The sequence below is a fragment of the Peromyscus leucopus genome, chromosome 4 (genome assembly GCF_004664715.2).
Source record: "Peromyscus leucopus breed LL Stock chromosome 4, UCI_PerLeu_2.1, whole genome shotgun sequence".
NCBI classification, from domain to species: domain Eukaryota; kingdom Metazoa; phylum Chordata; class Mammalia; order Rodentia; family Cricetidae; genus Peromyscus; species Peromyscus leucopus.
This window is the reverse complement of record NC_051066.1, coordinates 10,126,877-10,147,634: the sequence shown is the minus strand read 5'-3', so window position 1 is coordinate 10,147,634 and position 20,758 is coordinate 10,126,877. Positions and strand designations below refer to the sequence as shown.

The window sequence follows — 20,758 nt, the reverse complement described above, 5'->3', positions numbered from 1 at the left end:
TTCAGGCTGTCTTTACCTGCCGAGTTATCTTTTATATTACTAAGTTTGAAAAAAATGTTCTGAAATATTTTCTTTAATGCTTTAAAATTCATTTGTTTATTCTTTAAAAAATGTATGTGTGTGTTTTGCCTGCATGTATGTGTCTGCATCATGGTGTGTTGGGTGCCCAAGGAGATCAGAACTCCTAGAACTAGGGTTACAGATGGTTGTGAGCAACTGAGTGGGTGCTGGGAACCAAACCCAGGTCCTTTGCAAGAGCAACAAGTGCCTTTAACTGCCAACCCATCTCTCCAGTTTCCGAGATATTTTCTTATTTTACAAGAGTCTGGTTCTGTGGCATTCAGTCCATTTACAGTGCTATCTAAGCGTCCCCATCCTCCATCCCTAGAGACTTTTCCAAGTCCCTTTTCTTCAATGTGACTGAGACAGTCGGCCAAAGCCTTTCTCCCTGCACCTTCCCTGTGACCGTCTTCCCAGTTCCTGGGACTGGAGATGGTATGCAGAGCCTCACATATATTGGACAAGCACTCTACCACTGAGCTACAGCCCTGCTACTGCTGGTTCTTTTTGTTCTAGAAATCCCAGAGGGCTCTCCCCCTCATTGACACAAAGATATAATGAAGGCCAGCATTGTGAACTCATTCCTTCCTTCCTTCCTTCCTTCCTTCCTTCCTTCCTTCCTTCCTTCCTTCCTTCCTTCCTTCCTTCTCATCTCCTCTAATCCAAACTGCATGTACTTGGCTCCTCTCAGACCAGAACCTGTCCATAGTAGACACGGCAGAAAAATAAGTAAGATCCCTTAAACTGCCGTGCCAGATCTGGATAATATTTTGTTTACATCCCAAATTTTCTCTTCTTCCTACAATGTCTATGCTAGGTGTCTTTAGGCATGTGGACGTCACTAGAAAACGGCCCCTGGAAGCTGCAATTTCATTTTTTCCTCTGTGATTTTTGACTACTTCAATACTTCCTAGGAACAGAATCTTACAACATTAGTATTTTTGTACCCTTTTGCTTCCTATAGTTTATTGTTCCAGTTCCATCTGTGAAATTATCACTGGCAAAATATGTTCTCTTTTTCCATATTATTTCATGTGTACAGGCATTTTGCTTTCATGTATATTTGTGCACCACGTGTGCTGTGACCTTGAAGCCAGAAGAGGGCAACGAATCCCTTAGGACTGAAGTTACAGCTGATTGTGGACTTTCATGTGGGTGCTGGGAAGCAAACCCACATCCTCTTCAAGGGCACCAAGTGCACTTAACCACTAACCCATCTCCCCAGGCCCCAAACATGGCTTCTTTTTTGGACAGTACTCATGCTGTAGCTTATGCTGACCTGAGATCCTAGTCTTCATATCTCCTCTCAAGGGCTGGGATTACATGTGTGTATCAACATGCCTCACCAGCAAAATGAATAATGAGTCCACAGGTGTTACTCAGATATCATCTGATTATTATGTGTCAGAATTTCCTCCTTCCTTTAGAAAAAAGGTAATGTTAAACCTGAGAATCATGAGTAGAAAAGACCAAATCCACTGTTATCCAATTAAAGCAATCTATATTTTAGGGGTGCTCCTGGGACTGACCAGCTGACTGTCTCACCCTAAGTCGGGATTTGAGAGAGTAGCCCCTGCTGGCCTCTTGAGGTTCTTTTTTATAGGAGAGAGAACAAAAGTAAGAATATTCATCATGGCCGGGCGGTGGTGGCGCACACCTTTAATCCCAGCACTCGGGAGCCAGAGCCAGGCGGATCCCTGTGAGTTCAAGGCCAGCCTGATCTACATAAGTGAGTTCCAGGAAAGGCGCAAAGCTACACAGAGAAACCCTGTCTCGAAAAACCAAAAAAAACCCCAAACCCAAAACCCAAAAAAACAAAAACAAACAAACAAAAAAACCCAAAAAACCTTAACTTGTGAAGACTTAACCCAGGACAAAAAGGAACTTAGGAACTTCTTCTTCTTCTTCTTCTTCTTCTTCTTCTTCTTCTTCTTCTTCTTCTTCTTCTTCTTCTTCTTTTTTTTTTTTTTTTTTGAGACAGAGTTTCTTGTGTAGCTCTGGTTGTCCAGGAACTCATTTTAAAACCAGGCTGGCCTTGAACTCAGAGATCTGTCTGCCTTTGCCTCCTGAGTGCTGGGATTAAAAGCGTGCATCACTACGCCTGGCTAGCAATTTATTTATTTACTGTTTTAACTGTATACATAATCCTTAACCGGCAAGGTACATTTTTCCTGTTTTGCTATCCCATTAACTTGCAAGGTATATTGTTCCTGTTTCAGTCTCACAGTATATATATTTTCTATCATATATAATCACATTTTGTTTATCTGTTCATATGTTGATGGACACCTGGCTCCTTTGGTACTTAACTATTGGGAATGAGGTTGCTATGAATACGGAAGTACAAACATCTCATTTAGATCATGCTTTCAATTCTTTTGGGCATATGCCATTATTTCTATTACTATTATTACTTTTCTTTTGGACAAAGGGTCTCATGTAACCCGGCTGTTTTCTCCTTCCTGTCAAGTTTCTTAGGGAAAAACGCTTTGAGACTGTGTAGAATATCTTGCCGTTTTTTAGCATCAATTGATTCATGTCTGAATCAGTTATTTCAATGGCTGCCAAGTGGAAGTTTCCTAATATCACTCCATCTTCATTTTTGTGTTGGCATTCTACTGTAGGTAAGAGAGTTCTTCCCCTTTATTTATGATTATGGACTCATTTTATTCATGTACTCTGGGGACATTTTATTGTTCTGAGAAATTCTTTCCTATGTGACTGTCCAAGTTTTGGGGATACGCGGTGAACTTCTGTATTTCTTTGTCATTCACCATCAAGCAAAAGGCGAGGGCAACCTGACTTCCCCACACGGAGGTCACACTTGAGCCGCCAACCCTCTCATTTAGTCAGACTGTCGCAATTTTCCGAGTTGTACGCTGCAGCTCCCAGGACCGTCGGCCAAGTCTGAAACTACACATCCCAGAAGCCTCCCAGGACAACGTCATCAGAAAGTGCCACGCGCCGCTCAGACTTCAGGCTCCCGAAAGCCGGCTGAGGCGGCTGCAACATGGCGGACGTGCTGAGCGTTGGGGTGAACCTGGAGGCATTTTCACAAGCCATCAATGCCATCCAGGCGCTGCGCTCCAGCGTGAGTAGGGTGTTCGACTGCCTTAAGGATGGCATGCGCAACAAGGAGACGCTGGAGGGCCGCGAGAAGGCCTTCATCGCGCACTTCCAGGACAACTTGCATTCGGTCAACCGGGACCTCAAGTAGGTACTGGCTGAAGGAATCCGTGTCGAGGACCCTCCTGGCACCTATCCCACCGGGATCCCACGCCAGTCTTCCCAGTCACGGGACGCTCTCCCTTGTCCTCAGTCCGCTGTTTCTTTTCGCTCGTCTCCAGGTCCCTGCCAGCCCCTCAGGGACACCTTGTCCCCCGTCCGGTTACCTAGTATTGGTTCTGTTGGCCATTTGGTCCTGGGTGTCTTCTGCGGTCCTGGGTCCCCGCTGTGACCGTCTTGCCCTTCGCAGGAACTCCCACTTGGCCGATCTTACCAGGTTTCTTACCTGTAGGCCCTTGGGCACCAGCACATCTGGACGTACCTGTTAACACTGTCTCGGGCTCAGTTGAGTACCGTCGATCCGATGAGCTCCAGTTCCGTCCTCACAGTTCGGAATTGATCAGTTCTACCTCACGTCACCCTCAAACAACACTACCTCCATTTCCTTTTGCCTCTTTCCATTTCTCTTCAGCACTACACTCACCTCCATTCCTTTTGTTCAGCTCTTTCTCAACAGAGACCTCGTCACATTTGTTAACTAGGCTAATTCCTCATGCCTATCCTCTTTTTTTCTTTTCTTTTCTTTTCTTTTTTCTTTTCTTTTCTTTTCTATTCTCTTCTCTTCTCTTTTCTTTTCTCTCTTGAGACAGGGTTTCTCTGTGTAGCTTTGTGCCTTTCCTGGAACTCGGTAGCCCAGGCTGGCCTCAAACTCACAGAGATCCGCCTGCCTCTGTCTCCCGAATGCTGGGATTAAAGGTGTGCACCACCACCACCACCACCACCACCACCGCCCAGCTCTTTTTCTTTCTTTCTTTCTTTTCCTTCCTTCCCTTTCTTTTCTTTTCTTTTTTTTTTTTTTAAAGAGAAAGGATTTATTTAGGGTCACAGTTTCAGAGGACTCGTTCACTACAATGGGGAAATCACGTAGGAGCAGCTTAGCCCCTAATAATTCTTAATTTGTGGTCCTAGCGATTACATACTTACTTTTGTTCTTACAAGACTCCCTTTACTTCATTAGTTTGTTAAGAATTAGGGCTGGAGAGATGGCTCAGCCGTTAAAGGCTAGGCTCACAACCAAAAATATAAAAGAATTAACTGAGCTGGGCAGTGGTGCGCATGCCTTTAATCCCAGCACTCGTGAGGCAGAGGCAGGCAGATCTCTGCTAGTTTGAGGCCAGCCTGGTCTACAGAGATGGTTCCAGGACAGCCAGCACTACACAGAGAAAAGAATTAACTGAGAGGACATTTGTCAGATGCCTGGTACATAATAGAAACTCCCCTCCACCCCCTCAAGACAGGGTTTCTTTGTATATCCTTGGCTGTCCTCCGACTGGATCTGTAGACCAGGCTGGCCTCAAACTCACAGAAATTTGCCTGCCTCTGCCTCCTGAGTGCTGGGATTAAAGGTGTGCACCACCACACCCAGAAGTAGGTACTTCTTGTTTGCCTGCACTTGTATTCTCTTCTTGTCTTAGAAGGTTGGAATGGAAGGACTTTGGCCTTTTTTGTTTGTTTGTTTTGTTTTTTGTTTTTCGAGACAGGGTTTCTCTGTGTAGTTTTGCGCCTTTCCTGGAACTCACTCTGTAGACCAGGCTGGCCTCGAACTCACAGAGATCCGCCTGCCTCTGCCTCCCGAGTGCTGGGATTAAAGGCGTCCACCACCACCACCACCACCACCACCACCACCACCACCACCACCACCGCCCAGCTGGACTTTGGCCTGTTACTTCTGAAATTGGCCTTAACAGGAACAGCATTTGGTGAGCTAGTCAGAATTTCTGGATAGATTGGGCTTTCTTTCTCCCATGTCATGTCCCCCCATAGTGCCTGGTTCAGGCAGGTTCTTCACTACTTAGCTAACCCCGCCCCCCAGGACTCCCTGCACCCTCCAGTTTGGTCTGGCGGGATGGAGGAGCAAGTGGTAGTGAAGTAGTGGGTGCCTTCCCTCCCCTGTATTCCACACCCCGTCTTAAATCCCACCTGCACACATTTTGATTGCAGTGTCCCCAACAGGTAATCCTTGCCCTGCTTGAGGGTGACATGCTCCCACCCGTCACCACCATCACACACATACTTCCATTTCAGGTTCTTTCCTCTGCTTTTCTAATGGGAGGTTCCAGCCCTTTTCACTTTAGAAACTTTAGCAGTGTGGACATTCCTATGACTTATTAAATGTATAGCAGAGCCAATAAGAAGGGGCTGAAGAGTCTGGACGGGATGCCACAAGGGAGCCGTTCACAGAGGCTTGTTGGCAGCTGGGGCAGCTCCTCAGACTCCACTCCCGGGGGGTGTGCTCCCACTGTCGGCTCACTTTCCCAACTTCTCCCTAGTTTCCCTGCTGGACGGAAGTGTGTTTGTTTGACACAGCCTCTCAGCGCTGTCTTCCCATTCCAGTTGTTTACTTTATCTCTTTGTCTTGCTAAAGCTTTGCCACCTGTGAAGCACCGTGCACAAATCTATCCCAATGTGAAATGATAAATAATCATGGTTTATTCAGGTCCTTGCTGCTCTGCCAAATGGAGTGAGCTGCACGTGGGTCCGAAAATCCTGAATGAGAGGCAGTGTTATACCACACTGCAAGATCTCAGAACTCCGCTGTGCATGAATCTGAGTTGTTAAATCCTAATTTCTGGGAAACTTACTGTTTCTCTGTACCCTTAGCTTTATTTTCCCTCTGGAATGGCATGAGACAGCTATATTTTGTTTTGTTTTCTTTGTCCCACTGTGTAGCCCTAATTGGCTCTGGAACTCCCTATCTAGACCAGGCTGCTCTCAAATTCTCATGGATCTCATGATCCATCCAGTGCTCGGATCAAAGGGATGGGCCACCATGACTGGTTTTGAAAGGTCTGTTTGAAATGAAAACTCTCAGGCATTCTCTTCTTAGCCCTAAGTCTTTTTCCAGACCTCTTCTTAAGAGACTTCTGATGGCATCCAGCCTTGAGCAGTGTGCTTAGCCTTGATGGAGTGAAGCGGACTCAGGTTTATGGAGTGTCTCTCTTTACTTTTAGTGAGCTGGAACGTCTGAGCAATCTGGTAGGCAAGCCGTCTGAGAACCACCCTCTTCACAACAGCGGGCTGTTAAGCCTGGATCCTGTGCAGGACAAAACTCCACTCTACAGCCAGCTGCTGCAAGCGTACAAATGGTCCAACAAGGTAAGGGGGTGCTGTGAATGGAGCCGACAGAGCAAAACCCAGTGTTTCTCCTAGCAATGCAGAACAAGGGAGCAGGTTCTCTTCTGCATCTCGGAGTCTGCATGGGCTGCAGAGTTGGAATTTTAGGGTTTCCAATAAGTGATGTTTCATCCCTTTGAAGCCTTTGGAGTTGATAATGATGCTCAAGTAATTACATTTGAAAAGGAATCCTAGATCAGCTGTGCTTAGCCTGGAGATTGGGTGTGGAGAGCAGATTATGGAACCCTGGATGATACATGAAGTGTGTTGTGGTGTGTTACATGTAGTGTGTTACATACACTGTGTTGTGGTGTTACATACAGTGTGCTGTGGTGTGTGCAGTTTTGCCTGAGGAAGGTGCATCTGTCCTAGCTTCCCTCAGTTTACCAGGAGGTCCTGACTGTTACAAGTTTAGACTGGCGATGGGAAGGCTTAGCCACTCAGATTTTTTTTATGGTCTTGCATTGTCTTTTCTCTGTCATTGTGGAAGATTATCTGGAGAGTGCTATGGATTAGATTATGCTCCACTTTCTCCTAAACCCATTTTAATATGTGCTACAGAGTGTGACTTTTGGGATGTCGTTGAGCAAGCAGGTCCATGGCATGGCCCTGGGAAAGCTGGAAGAGGAGAACTGAACAGTAGTCTAAAATGACAGGAACCACCGGGCTCACAAACCCAGAAGCAGTTTGCTTCCCTGTGAGTTCCTTTCATTTGTCTGCTGTGTGTTGTGTGTTTTCCTGCGGACGGGAAACTGGCACATACTTTCGGGAAGCCCTTCTCAGTACACTCAGATAGCTCCTGAGACCTGTCGATGGTGAACGGCTGTGCTCCCCCAGGCCCACCCTTCGCCCTCTCCCTCCTGGCCTCTCCCTCTTGGGTCTTGGTGACAGATGAGCCTTGATAGTTTTTCTGCTGTGTGATTTTTTTTTCTTTGAATTTCTCTGGCGGGCTTCCTTTAGTATTCGGTTTGAAGTGAGTTGGAGATTCACAAAGATGATTGTCACCGGGGACTAAAAGAATTTGGACTCTGGCCGGGCGGTGGTGGTGCACGCCTTTAATCCCAGCACTCGGGAGGCAGAGCCAGGCGGATCTCTGTGAGTTCCAGGCCAGCCTGGGCTACAGAGTGAGTTCCAGGAAAAGGCGCAAAGCTACACAGAGAAACCCTGTCTCGAAAACCAAAAAAAAAAAAAAAAAGAACTTGGACTCTGAACATACTGATTTGGCTTTTAAGACCTTTCCTCCAAATTCTGTGGTACCAGGTGTAGAATTCCACCCTGGAGTTGGAGGAAACTTCAGTGCATCAAAAATGGTCAATGAAATGGTCAGGAACTCCCTGGTTTGAAGCTGAGCTCATGAGGGTCAAGGCGTGCTTGGCTGTGTCACTCACTGCGTCTCAGGGCTTGCTTGCTGTTGTTGCCCCGAGACGCTTGTGGTGGGAGAAAGGATGGCCTGGCAGCTGCAGAGTTGTGCCTCCTCTTGCCTAGAGAGCTCCCAGTGGCTGTGCCAGGCCCTTTGTGGTGGGGCCCTTGCAGAGGTTTGTTGTTTCAGTGGGTGGGAGTCGGAGCTTGGCCCATTGGAGTGATTCTCCTTGGTAATGGAGAAGACTGTTTCCTAAAAGAAGAGTGTTATTAGTCTGTTTTTGTTACTGTAATGAAGAACCTGAGGTAGACTAACTTTATAAATAAGAGGGTTTATTTAGGCCTTGGTTTTAGAGATGCCGGGTCAAGGTACTCATTGACTTGATCCTGGTGAGGACTTCATAGCAGAGTACCATAGCAGTAGGTGAGTATGTAGGAGGGACAGATCTCCTTGTCAGACAGGAAGGAGGTCAGAGGGCTGGTATCCCCCAGTCACTTCTGAGGACATGTCCCCAGTTGACCTCTTATTAGATTCCACCTCTTAAGGGATCATTACCATGCTAAGGACAAACCCTCTCACCAATGAAGATTGGTGGAGGTGACAACACCCACTTAAACATACCCAACCAGAGCAGAAGACACCAGGCAGGAACAGTGGCAGTTGCTGGGGCCAGGGCCTCCTGCTTTCTAGACTGCCCTGTGGAAGCTTCCTGGCTTTCCTGGGGGTGTGCCTGGGATCTGAATGTGAGTTTGCCTGGTAAGTGGGTAGAAGCTGGTCAGCAGATGTGTGGCTGGATTTGACTCCCAGAAAATCCTGTTTGAATGAGGAAGTCCTATTGCTGTGTCACAAGAGTAAAGAACCCGAGTGATGAGAGATTTTCAGTGGGACAGTTTGGGCTGGGTGACAGAGACTGTTATCTGAGGTGACTGGTCTCACATTGAAGTGATGGCAATTTCCATTTGAACAGCACTGCTTTTATAACCTAAGGAGTCAGATTGTTTGGCTGTGGAAACAAGTCCTGGCCTTGCCTTTGTCCCAAGGACGGGAAAAATTGTATTAAAAGAAATAAATATCAATATCATGTGTGTGGAACTCTTGCCTCAAGATGATACAGGTTAAACTATTTATGGAAGCTTGTCATAAACTATAAAATCCTATAGCCAGTGTTGGGAGCTTTGGAGGTTTTAGGCATGGCCCTGACATGTGGTGATATGCTTATAAAGCCACAGTGTCCTCTCACTAGTCCCCTGGGTCACCACAGAAGAGTTCAGCTTCTTGTGTTAGAGCCATGCAAACTGAAGCCCCATGAACTGGCTTTGTCGTAGCTCCTAGATGGATTACAGTTTGAGTGTGGTAGTTGTTGTTTTCCCTGAAACTTGATGGTTAAGTTTTCAACTTAAAAAACATCTCTCCCTTTTGGCCACATCTTAGAAATTCATGTGACATTTTATTTATACTTTTTTTTTTAAACCTATTTAGTGTACATGCATTTCCATGGTTTCAAAAGGCAGGGAAGACAAAATACATGGTATGTGGGTCTTTAAACTTTTGCTCCTTCCAGGGCAGACATTACTAATCAACTGATGTATTCTTTCCTGCTCAGGCTGTTTATGGATTGGCTCTGAATTGTACAAATGTTCTATGGCTAGGCTGCAGGAGACTGACTTCTGTAGAAGGACATGGCGTCTAATCTTGCTGTTACTTATTTCTTCCACACCTTACTTAGGGAAAGACTTAGGATTTTGAGATTCATAAAACCAGAAAGATAAGAAGAAAGTCAGGGTGAGAGTGCCTTATGTATATTTCTCCAATAAACGAAAGAAATAGCCTCAAGACAGAAAGCAGTATTCTCATTTCCAGCTGTTAACATGCAAGAGGCCAATCATTAATTATGTTTTTCTTGCTTCTGTAAATGAAAAGAGATTTTAATTGCTAAAACATTCGCCATTCATCATTTTATCCGAGGAATTTAAAGCAGTGCGTGCAGTAATGTGTGAAGGGGAGTTGGGTTCTTGCCCGGGTCAGCTTTCTGTGCTGTGGCCGAGAATGGAAGGACACGGGAAAAGGCTTTGACACCACCCATTATGTGGTGGACTTTGTGTGCTGTTGACCGTAGAAAGGTCTCGTGCATGTCTAATGACTGCTCATTTTCTTGGGGGGAGTTTTCCTCATTTTTGTAAAGTCAGTTGGAGTATTACATGGTAGTTGGCATAATTGTTAGACTAACACATTCAAAGATTAATTTGGTGAAACGCTGTCAAATCGCTGTGAGCAGCACTTTCCCCATGCTGATTCGGGGAAAGAGCTGAGCTTCTAACTCTGGTGCACCTATAGATAATTGTTCTGCAGAAGGGTGACAAGCTCTCTCGACTTGGGCAGAAAATAATTGGCATCAGCGCTGTCCCTGCTGTAGTCAGTGTAGACTTTGTCACTTGTTATGCTCAGACATGAGCGACTGACTTGTCCTGAAGTCCCTTTCTGAGGACTCCAGCCTCCTGTCACCAGGCTTTTAACTTCAGACATTGATGATTTTCACTTGTTTGTGGCAGAAGGCTGCTTTGTGTCAAGTCCTCTGTGGTCCCAGTAGGAGTTTGATCCCAGGAACTCCTGTGCCTGGAGTTAGGAGGTCCACAGATGCTCAAGTCCCTCACATAAAATGATGCTGTATTTACATTTAACTATATACATTGCCTTCTCCTCTTGTTTTTCTGTGCTTTTGGAGATGGGTTCTTGCTGTGTTGCCCAGGCATCCGCCAAGTGATCCTTCTCCCCCAGCCTCTTGAGTAGCTGGGATCTAAGTGTGTGCCACCATACCTGCTTTCTCCCGTGGGCCACATCGTCACTGGGTGGCATAATACCCAAGACAGTGCATTTGCTGTACGATGGCTGCTGTACCTACTGTATTGCCCAGGTGATAATGACGAGGAGGAGTCTGTAGACATTCAGTGTAAGAGCAGTATTTTCCATTAGGAGTTGGTTGAACGTGCAGCTTCTCCGACAAGAACTAGGGGAGGGCTCATGGCATCTGCATAGAAGAGTCGGCCATGATTTTGCTTTTCTTGGTGATACTGGGAGTAACAAAGATTCCAAGTATTTGAGTTGGGAAAGGCCAGCAGAGCAAGATGCTGATGCTGCCTCTGTCCCTCCCTCCCTGCCTCCCTCCCTGCCTCCCTCCTCCTTCTTCCCTCCCTCCTCCTCCCCTCTTCTTCCTACTTTTCTAACATCTTTAATGTTTACTTATTTATTTTTGTTTTTTTCCAGACAGAGTTTTTTGGTGTAATAGCCCTGACTGTCTTGGAACTTGCTTTGTAGACCTGTCTGGCCTTGAACTGCAATCCTTCTGTCATAGACAGACAGACAGATAGATTAAAAATAAAACATTAAACCAAGTGTAGTAGTACAACGCCTTTAATCCCAGCACTCGGGAGGCAGAGGATCTCTTGAGTTAGCCTCAGACCTGGCACCTCCCCTTTCATGGGAGGCATGACAGAAGGATTGCAGCGCAACACTACAAACAGGAAGCTGGACATCAAAGCAGATGCTGCACATGCCCTGAGCTTGGTTGGACCTGCACGGGCCTGGATGCAGGTTTTAGAGTCAGGCTGCCTGGGTTCTGATCCAGCTCTGTACTCATCCAGTGCCTTGGCTAAGTGATAAACTTCTTCCTGAGTGAGGGTGTCCTGACTGAAATGAGGCTAGAACTAGGGTTTGTATCATAGCATTGGTGAAGTAGACATAAAGTCTATAAGATGCATTGGCTATTGATGCTGGCATGTAGCTCAGTAATAGATCATTTATCTGTTTTAGCATGCGAGAGGTCCTTAGCTAACTCCCACATAGTAAGCATTGAATGAATGTAGCTGTGCTCAGCACATGATAGTGTGCATATGCATGTGTATCTGTGGTGTGCAACAGCGCTGCTGTGTGCTTACGTATATAAGCTCCTGGGCCTAAGCACCTTGGCTCACATCCCATTACTCCAGAGTGTGAGACTAACCTTCCTGGTTTTCTCCTTAGCTTTCAAAGTTGGGCGTGTTTCAGAGAGATGCTTAGGAGATCTGAGTAGTAAAGTAGGGTGGGCTGGTGGCTCCGGATTCACAAACAGCGATGAGGAGAGACTCCCAGGATGCTCTGGCCTCCCTGTCATAGCTTCCACTCTGTTGCCAGGCCTCCCACCATTGCATCGGTATTGCCTCCAGAAGTTCTTTAAAGTGCCTGAGCAAGGATCAGTCGTGGTCCATCCCACTTGAGTGCAAGTTAGCATGAGGGTCAGTTCTGTCCCTCTAAAACCTGGGGTGTGGAGTGAGGGATTGGGAGGTTGGTGAAGGGTCGTTAATTGTGAGGTAGACTGGCAAGGAGAGTTTCCTCAGAAGAAGCCACGGGAAGGATGAGATAGGAAGGGCTCAGTCAATAGACCGAGTGTCCAAACCACAGAGAATTCATCTCACCTGGAGGTTCAATAAGACGTCTGTTCCAGAGTTTAGAATTGTGTCTGCTCCCGTGGTCTGCTGCAGGGCATGCTGTGTGCCTGCCTGCTGCTTTGGGAACAGGTTGAACACAAAGACCAATCTGGAAAGAAGCATTTGGATTATGCCTAGTTCGTCACTGACACTCTGACCAGGTGACTTTTGTGCCTTGCCAGGCAGCTGCTGGTTTAGAGTTGTCACCAGGGTAAGAGTAACTCATCTCTAGTGACTATGACTAGATGGTGAGCAGTCACGTGGCTCCTGTGTCATCTGATGCTGATGATCTTCCTTGACTGACTGAAGGGTTGGGTTGGTTGGATGTGCTCTGAAGGTCCTTTCTGCTCTGACCTGGAGAGGCCCAGGCAATATTGATGCATGCCCGTGGGTAGGGAGGGGAGGGATGCTCCTGGGGGCTGGAGAGGACCTCTCCTGCTCTTCTTCTGAAGCATGTGGAGCTGTCATCCATGCAACATCTTTGACTGTGGCAGAGCAAGGCAGCCTTGAGGGCTCAGTGGAAAACTACCTGGCAAAGCTTCTCCAGTGCCTTGGCTCTTGGAGTGCACCCGTATAAATGCTAATGAGAGTCAGGCAATGCCCTAGAATGGAAATGGTTTCTAGCCCAAGGCTTCGGGCCGGTCCACATCTCAATGTTCTTATTAGTTGTGGTTTGTGACAATGGTCACCTTATTGTTGCTGGAGTCAGGTTTCTCTGACACAGAGAGCTGGCCTATCTATGGGCAACTACAGCTGTGTAACAGGCCCGTGGCGTTCTTCCATTTACTCCCGGCCCACACCTCTGTTTTTACAGTGCTGGGGATGGAACCTGGGCCTTCTGCATGCTGCCCAAGCACTCCGTCTTGAGCTGCACCCCAGCTCTGCTAGCCTTTTCAGGACTGCAAAGGGGTGTTGTGTGGTTTATATATAGGTCCAGAACCTCTTGTAGATCATAGCCAGAGCCTTAAAAGGGCATATTCCTTTCCTGAACTGTCCATGTCATCTCTCCTCAGCCAGGGTGGGAAGGAAGCATGTCACTGTGCAGACAGGGAATTGGGGTTGTCTCTTGTTATCTTGTCTCTTCCCGGTGGGCAGGCTGGAGAAGAGCCGCAAGATTAGTGTATCTTCTCATCATTCCACCCTTTTCTGGGCCATCTCATCAGCTCTGCAGTTCACACATCACCCAGCCACCCCACCTTCCTCCACCAGATCTCCCCTGAGATCCCTCCTGTCTATCACAGTGTTCTTTGCCACTCATGGGTCACAGACAAGCAATCCAAATGGGGAGTCTTGCCCCACTGCAGACCCTGATGTCACCTATGAGTGCTGGCCGAGCCTTACAGCCACCAACAGCTCCTTTGGCCTTCTCATCCCATCCTGTCCACCCTCTCCTTAGCCTGCTGCTCAGGGTTGTGCTCAGCCATATCGCTGGCATCTCCTTTCTTGTGCTCTCCAGATTTCAAGGCTTGGAATCTGTCACTCTCCAGTGATCCCCATCTCTCTTGGGAATGATTCCAGCCCCACTGCTGGTATGCAGAGCATTCTAGCAACAGTGTTCATGAAGCTGAGTCTGTTACCCAACCTCAGTTTCTATGAAATGGTACTGGCAGTCCTGCCTGTTAGTGTTGCTGTGATGGTGACTTGTGGTGTGTGGCACAGTTGAGTCTGCTTCCATCTGTGGTCTCCAGGTAACACACATTGCTTCCCTAATGCCCTCCTCAGTCCTTCCTATCTTTTCTTCTTCCTGTAGAAACAAAACAAAAGGTTTTATTATGGGAAATTTCAAATATATACAGATATAAGAATTACATAATTCTAGTCATAATAGCTTCAGTTGACAACTTGAAATACCCGGAAGGGAAGAGGGAACTTTAATTGAAGAATTGCCTCCATCAGATTGGCCTGTGGGCATGTCTATGGTACATTTTTTTTTGGATTAATAATTTGATGTAGGAGGGTCTAGCCTACTGTGGGCAGTATCATTCCTAGGCAGGTGGGCCTGGGCTATATAAGAAGGGTAGTTAAAGCTGAGCATGGTGGCTTATGCCTTTAATTCCAGCACTTGGAAGGCAGAGGCAGATGGAGCTCTGAGTTCGAGGTCACCTTGGTCTACAAAGCGAGTTCCAGGACATCCAGGGCTGCACGGAGAAATCTTGTCTTGAAAAAACAAAAAAAAGACAGTTGAGCAGGCCAGAGGGAGCAAGCCTTAAAGCAGCCTTTCTCTGTGGTTTCTGCTTTAAGTCCCTACCTTGAGGTCCTGCCCCAGCTTCCCTAAATGATGGATGTAACCTGTAAGTCAAATAAACCTTTTCCTCCCCAAGTTGCTTTTAGTCGGTGTTCTAGCACAGCAGCAGAAAAGCAAGCCAGAATGTTTGATAACCTAGACTGATATTCAGAACATTTTAGTCTTGTTTCATTCACCCTGCCCTGGGTAGGGCTGGGCAGGTCACATTTGGGCTCGCCACAGTTTTATAGTTTTTCTGCCTTTGCCTTCTGAGTTACTAGCATGCACCTCCCCTCCCCCAGCAGGACTGGAGTATTTTAAAGCAAGACCCGGACACGGTGTCATCAGTGTGTGCACTCTTCCTTGTCCAGCTCTGGTTTCTCACGTGCCTGCTCCTCTTCTGCCAGTTTGATCTTATAGAATGAACTGTGGTTTCCCAAGGGCCTTTGCACGTCTTCTTCCATCCCATGTCTCATTCCTTTCTGTGAAAAAGTCTCAGTCACTTGGGGCCTATCTTCTCTGAAAGCCTGCTGTGTGTCTAGTTAGGTGTCCCCAGCTTTGTCCCCATTGTTCCTTTTATCCCACTCTGCCTGCTTACCCCCCTGTTTGCCCCAAACCTGGTCCTACTTTGGCAGTTACTGAAGCCCGTAGGGTCTTAGTGTACTGGACTCTCAGATGGACACAAGACTGATCTCCCAGAGTGTTTCTTTCTGGTCTATTGTGCAGATTTCCAGTGCCTCATGAGAACTGTGCATGGTGTCTCCAACTCAGGGCAGGGCTCACAGTGGCATTTCAAAGTAGTTTTTTGCTCTTGGCTTGCTGCCTGTGTTTGAAGTGAGTTAACTTAAGCCCCACCTTCCTCCTCTCTCCCCTTTAGATTGTGTCTTTCCCTCACCTTGACCTTTTGCAGATTTCCTTGTGCTCATTAGAGGACTGGGAGGAGGCGTGGATGTGGAAGCAAGAGCCTTCTCCACCTCTCTCATGGCCATCATCCCCTGCTCTCCGGGCTCCTTGGGGCTGGGGTCAGGATTCTGCCAGACTGGGGAGGGGAGGTGCACATCTGTTTTGCCTTCTGCTTGCTGCACTGTCCTTTGGCTCTGGGACTTGCTCTCGGCCTTTCTTCCAGTGTGGGCGTTCCCTTACTGCAGTCACTCATTTGTTTGGGAGACGCAGCTCACTGCAGTTCCTTGGGCTGGCAAGGCTTGTTCCTGGGGTCAGTTCCTGCTGCCTAGGGCTGGCCTGGGCTTCTTGCTGAGTTGACAGTGAATGGAATTCCCTGACCTCTTGGTCTCACTAGAAGGTTCTGGCAAACCAGTAACTTCTGTTGTCTCTCTTATGCTCAAACTTGGTTGTGTAGCCACAGTTGTTCCAGCCCTGTGAACTGGAGGTGCTTTCTCAAATGTCCAGCATTGAGTGTTGCCCTCTAAGGAAGCTAGAGCTGTGACTGTGCTGTGCTGCCCACCAGCCCTCTGCCTGGGTACAACCTGTGTACAACCCTCCCTCTGTCCTGTAAAGGCCAAGCAGAGATAGTCTTATCTGTCATTGTCCTTCGGCCTTTATGTAGCTGCACTGACCACACTGTATCAAGGGATGTCCAGTTGTGTCCTCTTTTCTCCAGGGTTGGAACTGTGGGTCCCCTTTGGATACCTAGTATCTGGTAGAGCTTGGTGACTGAGCCTCACCCTCCTGCTGAGCATGAGACTTCAAGGACTCAGCAATCAGGTAGATCACCATACCTCATCTTACAAAGAGTAACTTGTCCATGGCCATGTGGTTAGCCCTCTCAGTGAGGCTGGCAGGGAATGCTGCCTGGTGTTCGGAAGAGCGGAGTGGTTTCTTCAAGGCTCCTGGGGCCCTTTTCCCTGTTAGTAAGGTGGGAGCGGTGGTTCAGACACATGATGAAGTAGAGGGAATCACCAGTGACATTGTGATCCATTGACAGCCAGGCCCAGGCCCAGCCCAGGCATGGGTGTGGTCAGAGATTCCCTTGGCTACCATGGGCAGAACAGCCACAGGCCCCTCCTCACTAGAGAGGCAGCCTTGGGTACATTATGTTGGGGGTCTTAGCAGGTAACTCTCCAGGAAGGAGAACGGGACCGTCCAATACCTACAGCTAACCTCCTGACAGAGAGGAAGCACAGGTGAATGGCTGTGCTGGAGAAGCGCCAAACCTTCTCTTGTCTTCCTCTTCAACAAGTCATGGTGTTCTGAGCTGATGAGCTGCTGGTTGCTCTTCTCCCCATTCACGCCCACCTGTGTGTTCTAGAGTGACATTGCGTTATTTGCTGTTTTCAGTCAGTAGGCTTCTCAGACATTGGTCATCTGTCAGCGGTTGCCGCCCCCAGCCACCTGGAATGTTCTGAGCTCAGCTCTCTCCAGTGCCTGTGTACTGTTAGATCATCAGGGTGAGAGTTTGCAGGCTTGCCTGTGTCTGAATGTCTGTGTGAGAAAGAGCCTGCACTTGGAAGGTACTGAGTCGGAACCCTAATCCGTTCCTAACCGAGGGCAGAACACTCTTTGCTACGACATACCTAACCTGCCCATTGCAGACAGAATTGGGCACCTCTGTTCGGGCACCTGCTGTGTGGACACTGTTCTGGATGTGTTGAAGGAAGGCAATAAATACCGCCCCCCCCCCGGGGGGGGGCTGAACTCTAAGAAGACTGCAATGCCGTGATTCTGGCCCCACTGCCCATCTCTCTTCACACCTTGTCTTTAGCCAAGAGCTCTAAACGACTCAGCATACTGTTCCCTATTGTAGAGGGACGTAACTCATAGAGGAAAGTGAACAGTGTTTGAACACAAAGGCAGTTTGGTCTTGCTGTCTGGGTATCTTACATATTACTCGTTCTTACAGCTGGCTGAATTTTAATTCTGCCCCTGAATAATACAGATGCTGTTTCTAGTGCTGTCCCGTATACTGGCTTATTGGTCCTTGGCATATGACTGACTAGCTTGCTCTTAGCCTGTGCCAGCCCAAAGCTGTGCTTGTTTTAAGGGGTTCTCATTGATTTCATTAGAGTATAAATACATGTCTTCCATCTGTGTCCAGAGGGAGAAACAGTCACATGTCAACTTTTAGGATGCTGTTACTGTTGCTTTTCTCACTGTGACTAAACACCTGAGAGTCAATTCAGGATGAACTTGTTCTGGCTCCCAGTCTGGGCATATCCACCATGCAGTGGTGAGGTAGCTGCTCACATTGTACCTGAGTCAGGAATCGGAGAGAGATGGGTGCTGTGCTCAGTGCGTCTCTGTTCTAGTCAGTCAGGACCCCAGCCTGCAGGGGCAGCGCACCCACATTCAGAGTAGGTCTCTGGAAAAGCCCTCACAGACACTAGGGGAGTCATATCTGGTCAGGTTGACAGTGATGACAAACTGTCACACATACCAGCTGTCTTGCACTGCCAGCCTTACACCTGGCCGAGCTGGTCTCTTTTGTCACAGCGTCCCCCAAGTTGATGACTTGGGCTGGTGACATAGCAGGCAGTGCTGTGCTATACACTTCTCCCTCCCTGTACAGTAGGCCATGTCTGCAGGGGAGGCAGAGCCCAGTGGAACTGAGTCATAGAGGTGGATGCCTGTGCCACCCTAAGGAAGTGCTTGCCATGCCTGTGACCACCTTTCTTGGACTTGGAGGTGGCGCATCTAGACTTGAATTTGAGTTCTGTTTCCTCGGTAAATTTATTGGTGGGCGATTTGTTCTTTGTAGTAGATCTTAGAAACTTCAGCTTAGGCTTTCCCCCCCTCTACTTGCTAACTTAAGAGCTTTTGCCTTTTTATGTGAAGCCTTTACAGCTTTTCTTTGGCATGTCCGAATCACCGCATCACTGATCTTATGCTTTGCTCTGTTGTTAAGTAATAGTACGACAGTCCCTCATTAACCAAGACAGCTGCTGAGGTGTTCATGGGCAGGTAGCATACACAGTGAGGACACTGGGTCAAAGATGATTTCCATCTTGAGTGGAGTGGCCCAGGTTTACCAAAGTTCTGAATTAGTTACATTCCTATTGCTGTAACAAAACACTATGACCTAGGCGACTTATGAAAGAAAGCATTTAATTGGCTTATGGTTCTAGAGGGGTAAAGGCAGTGATGGCAGAGTGAAGGCATGGGGGCAGAAACAGCTGAGGGCTCAAGTCTCAAGTCTTCCTGGTCTGCAAGCAGGAAGCAGAGAGAACACACTGGCAATAGTGGGAGTCTTTTGAAATCTCAATTCTTGCACCCAGTGACACCTCCTCCAATAAGGCTACACCTCCGAATCCTCCCCAAATAGTTCCTCCTACTGGGGACCAAGTATTCAAACATATGAGCTTATGGGGCCATTCTCATTGACACCACAACAACTTTTTTAATGAAAATAGCATGTAACTTAAATCTTACGATTTACTTATTTCTAGACTTTTCTATTTAACATTTCCAGACTACGACTGCTGATTGTGGATAACTGAGACCATGGAAAGCTGAGCTATAGTTGTGGGATGACTATATTTTCATCTGAGTCTGTCCGGATCTCCTTCAGATGCTGAGTCCTGAAGGGTAATTTCGCTCATGTGTACAATGGCCGCCTATCCCTACTTCAGCATCCCATCTGGGGGCTCCATTATTACCCATCTGGTGCTCTGTACAGTTATCCATCCCTGGGAGGTTGGTTTGCCTCACCATTTGTGGTCTGTGTGTGTGTGTGTGTGTGTGTGTGTGTGTGTGTGTGTGTGTGCGCGCGCGCGCGCGCGCGCGTGTGCGCGCGCGGACTTGTGCTCTTGTATATGTACACATGTACCTCTGTGTGGAGGCCAGAGGACAACCTCAGGCGTTGTTTCTCAGGCACTGTCCACTTTTCTTTAGTCAGGTTCTCCCACTGTTTGGCCAGTAAAGTCCCAGGGATCCTGTCCAGTACTGGGATTACGTGTGTGTGCCACTCTTCCTGGCTTTTAAAGTGTGAGTTCTAGGGATGAAACAGGTTTTCATCCTGCAAGGCAAGCACTTTGCTGACCCAGCCATCCTCTGCGCCATGCTTTCCCATTTAAAATCACGTTTTATATTTCACCCTGCTTCCCTGAGTTGAATGTGTCAGTTCAAGCCAGTGTGTCATCCATAGCTTCTCTGATTGAGCTGGAATCACCTGAGCTTCCAGAGAAACCATGTTCTCAGACCCTCTAGGAAGCAGGAAGCAAGTAGTCCACCATGGAAGCGGTTTGCGTGACAAGGGAGGAGTATGTTTTTCTGTTTCGACCACTGGGGATAGTTCACTGTCTTCACACGCAGAGCGGGTCTAAAGACACTTCTCTTCCAGGAGGGAGAGCGCCTAGCCGGACAGGCACATTGTAGGCACTCAGTCGGTCTCAGTTTTCTTTCACTGGCCTGGGCCCCCTGTGCCATATCCCTTAGGTGACCCTCAGGCTCAGGTGGGTATCTTTGTTACTTTTCTGTTGCTGTGTTGAGATACACGACCAAGGCAGTTTACAGAAGGAAGGGTTATTGTCCAGGATGGTGGCGTGAAGTCATGGTGGCAGGCACCTGGAGCAGCAGCTGAGAACTGAGAGCTCGCATCTAGAATCGCAAACAGGAAACAGAGGACTAATTCGGAACTCTAAAGTCTCCCCGTGACATACTTCTAGCAGGGCCACAACTGGGCACCAAGTATTAAAATGCCTGAGACTTATGGGGCACATCTCATTCAAACCACCACAGTGGATACCAAAAAAAAAAAAAGCAACCTAAAGAGCCAGCAGTGGGTTGTGGAGACTACCGCTCTCTGCCCTTTGCTTAAACAGAGCAGCTGTGCTGGTTCGAATTGTTTGGGTGCACTCAGACATTGAGACTGGAATGTGTTTTCCCATCCTCAGACAGAGTAACCACATTATCCTGCTGGCAGTTCACAGGCATCCTCAGCCAAAACACTGTTCTCGGGGACCTCTGCTGATGAAGCTGGAATGTGACAATTTCCTAGCTACGTGTCCTGTGGGGCATGCTGCCTTTCCTGTTACTACCTCTCCAAGCCGAGAAGTGTCTTTCCTAGTCACTCAGCCGTAGTGGGCATTTCTGCTCTCTGGGCGTGTCTCGGGGAAGCAGAGGTTCTCTGGTGATTCTCCCCTTCCATTTGGTCGTAAAGGAACAGTGACAGCACCTGCAGTTTGGTGGACAGCAAGGTGCTCCCGAGCTCCTCAGATGGCACAGGAAGCGTTTGCTGCCGTGAGTGAGCCATGGCCGCTTGCCAGCAATATGTACCAGCCTGTCTGCCCCACACAGTGCCAG

General features: G+C 47.8%; 1 protein-coding gene across 1 annotated transcript in view; it reads left to right on the top strand.

Annotated features, from left to right (window-relative positions):
- The first annotated feature begins 3,026 nt into the window (after positions 1 to 3,026).
- Positions 3,027 to 20,758, top strand: part of Med27 (mediator complex subunit 27) — a 179,386-nt gene continuing 161,654 nt past the window's right edge. Inside the window, exons 1-2 of the mRNA XM_028883306.2 lie at positions 3,027 to 3,273; positions 6,297 to 6,441. Coding sequence (XP_028739139.1) covers positions 3,071 to 3,273; positions 6,297 to 6,441 — 348 coding nt within the window. The 5' untranslated portion in view covers positions 3,027 to 3,070. The remainder of the gene's footprint in view (positions 3,274 to 6,296; positions 6,442 to 20,758) is intronic.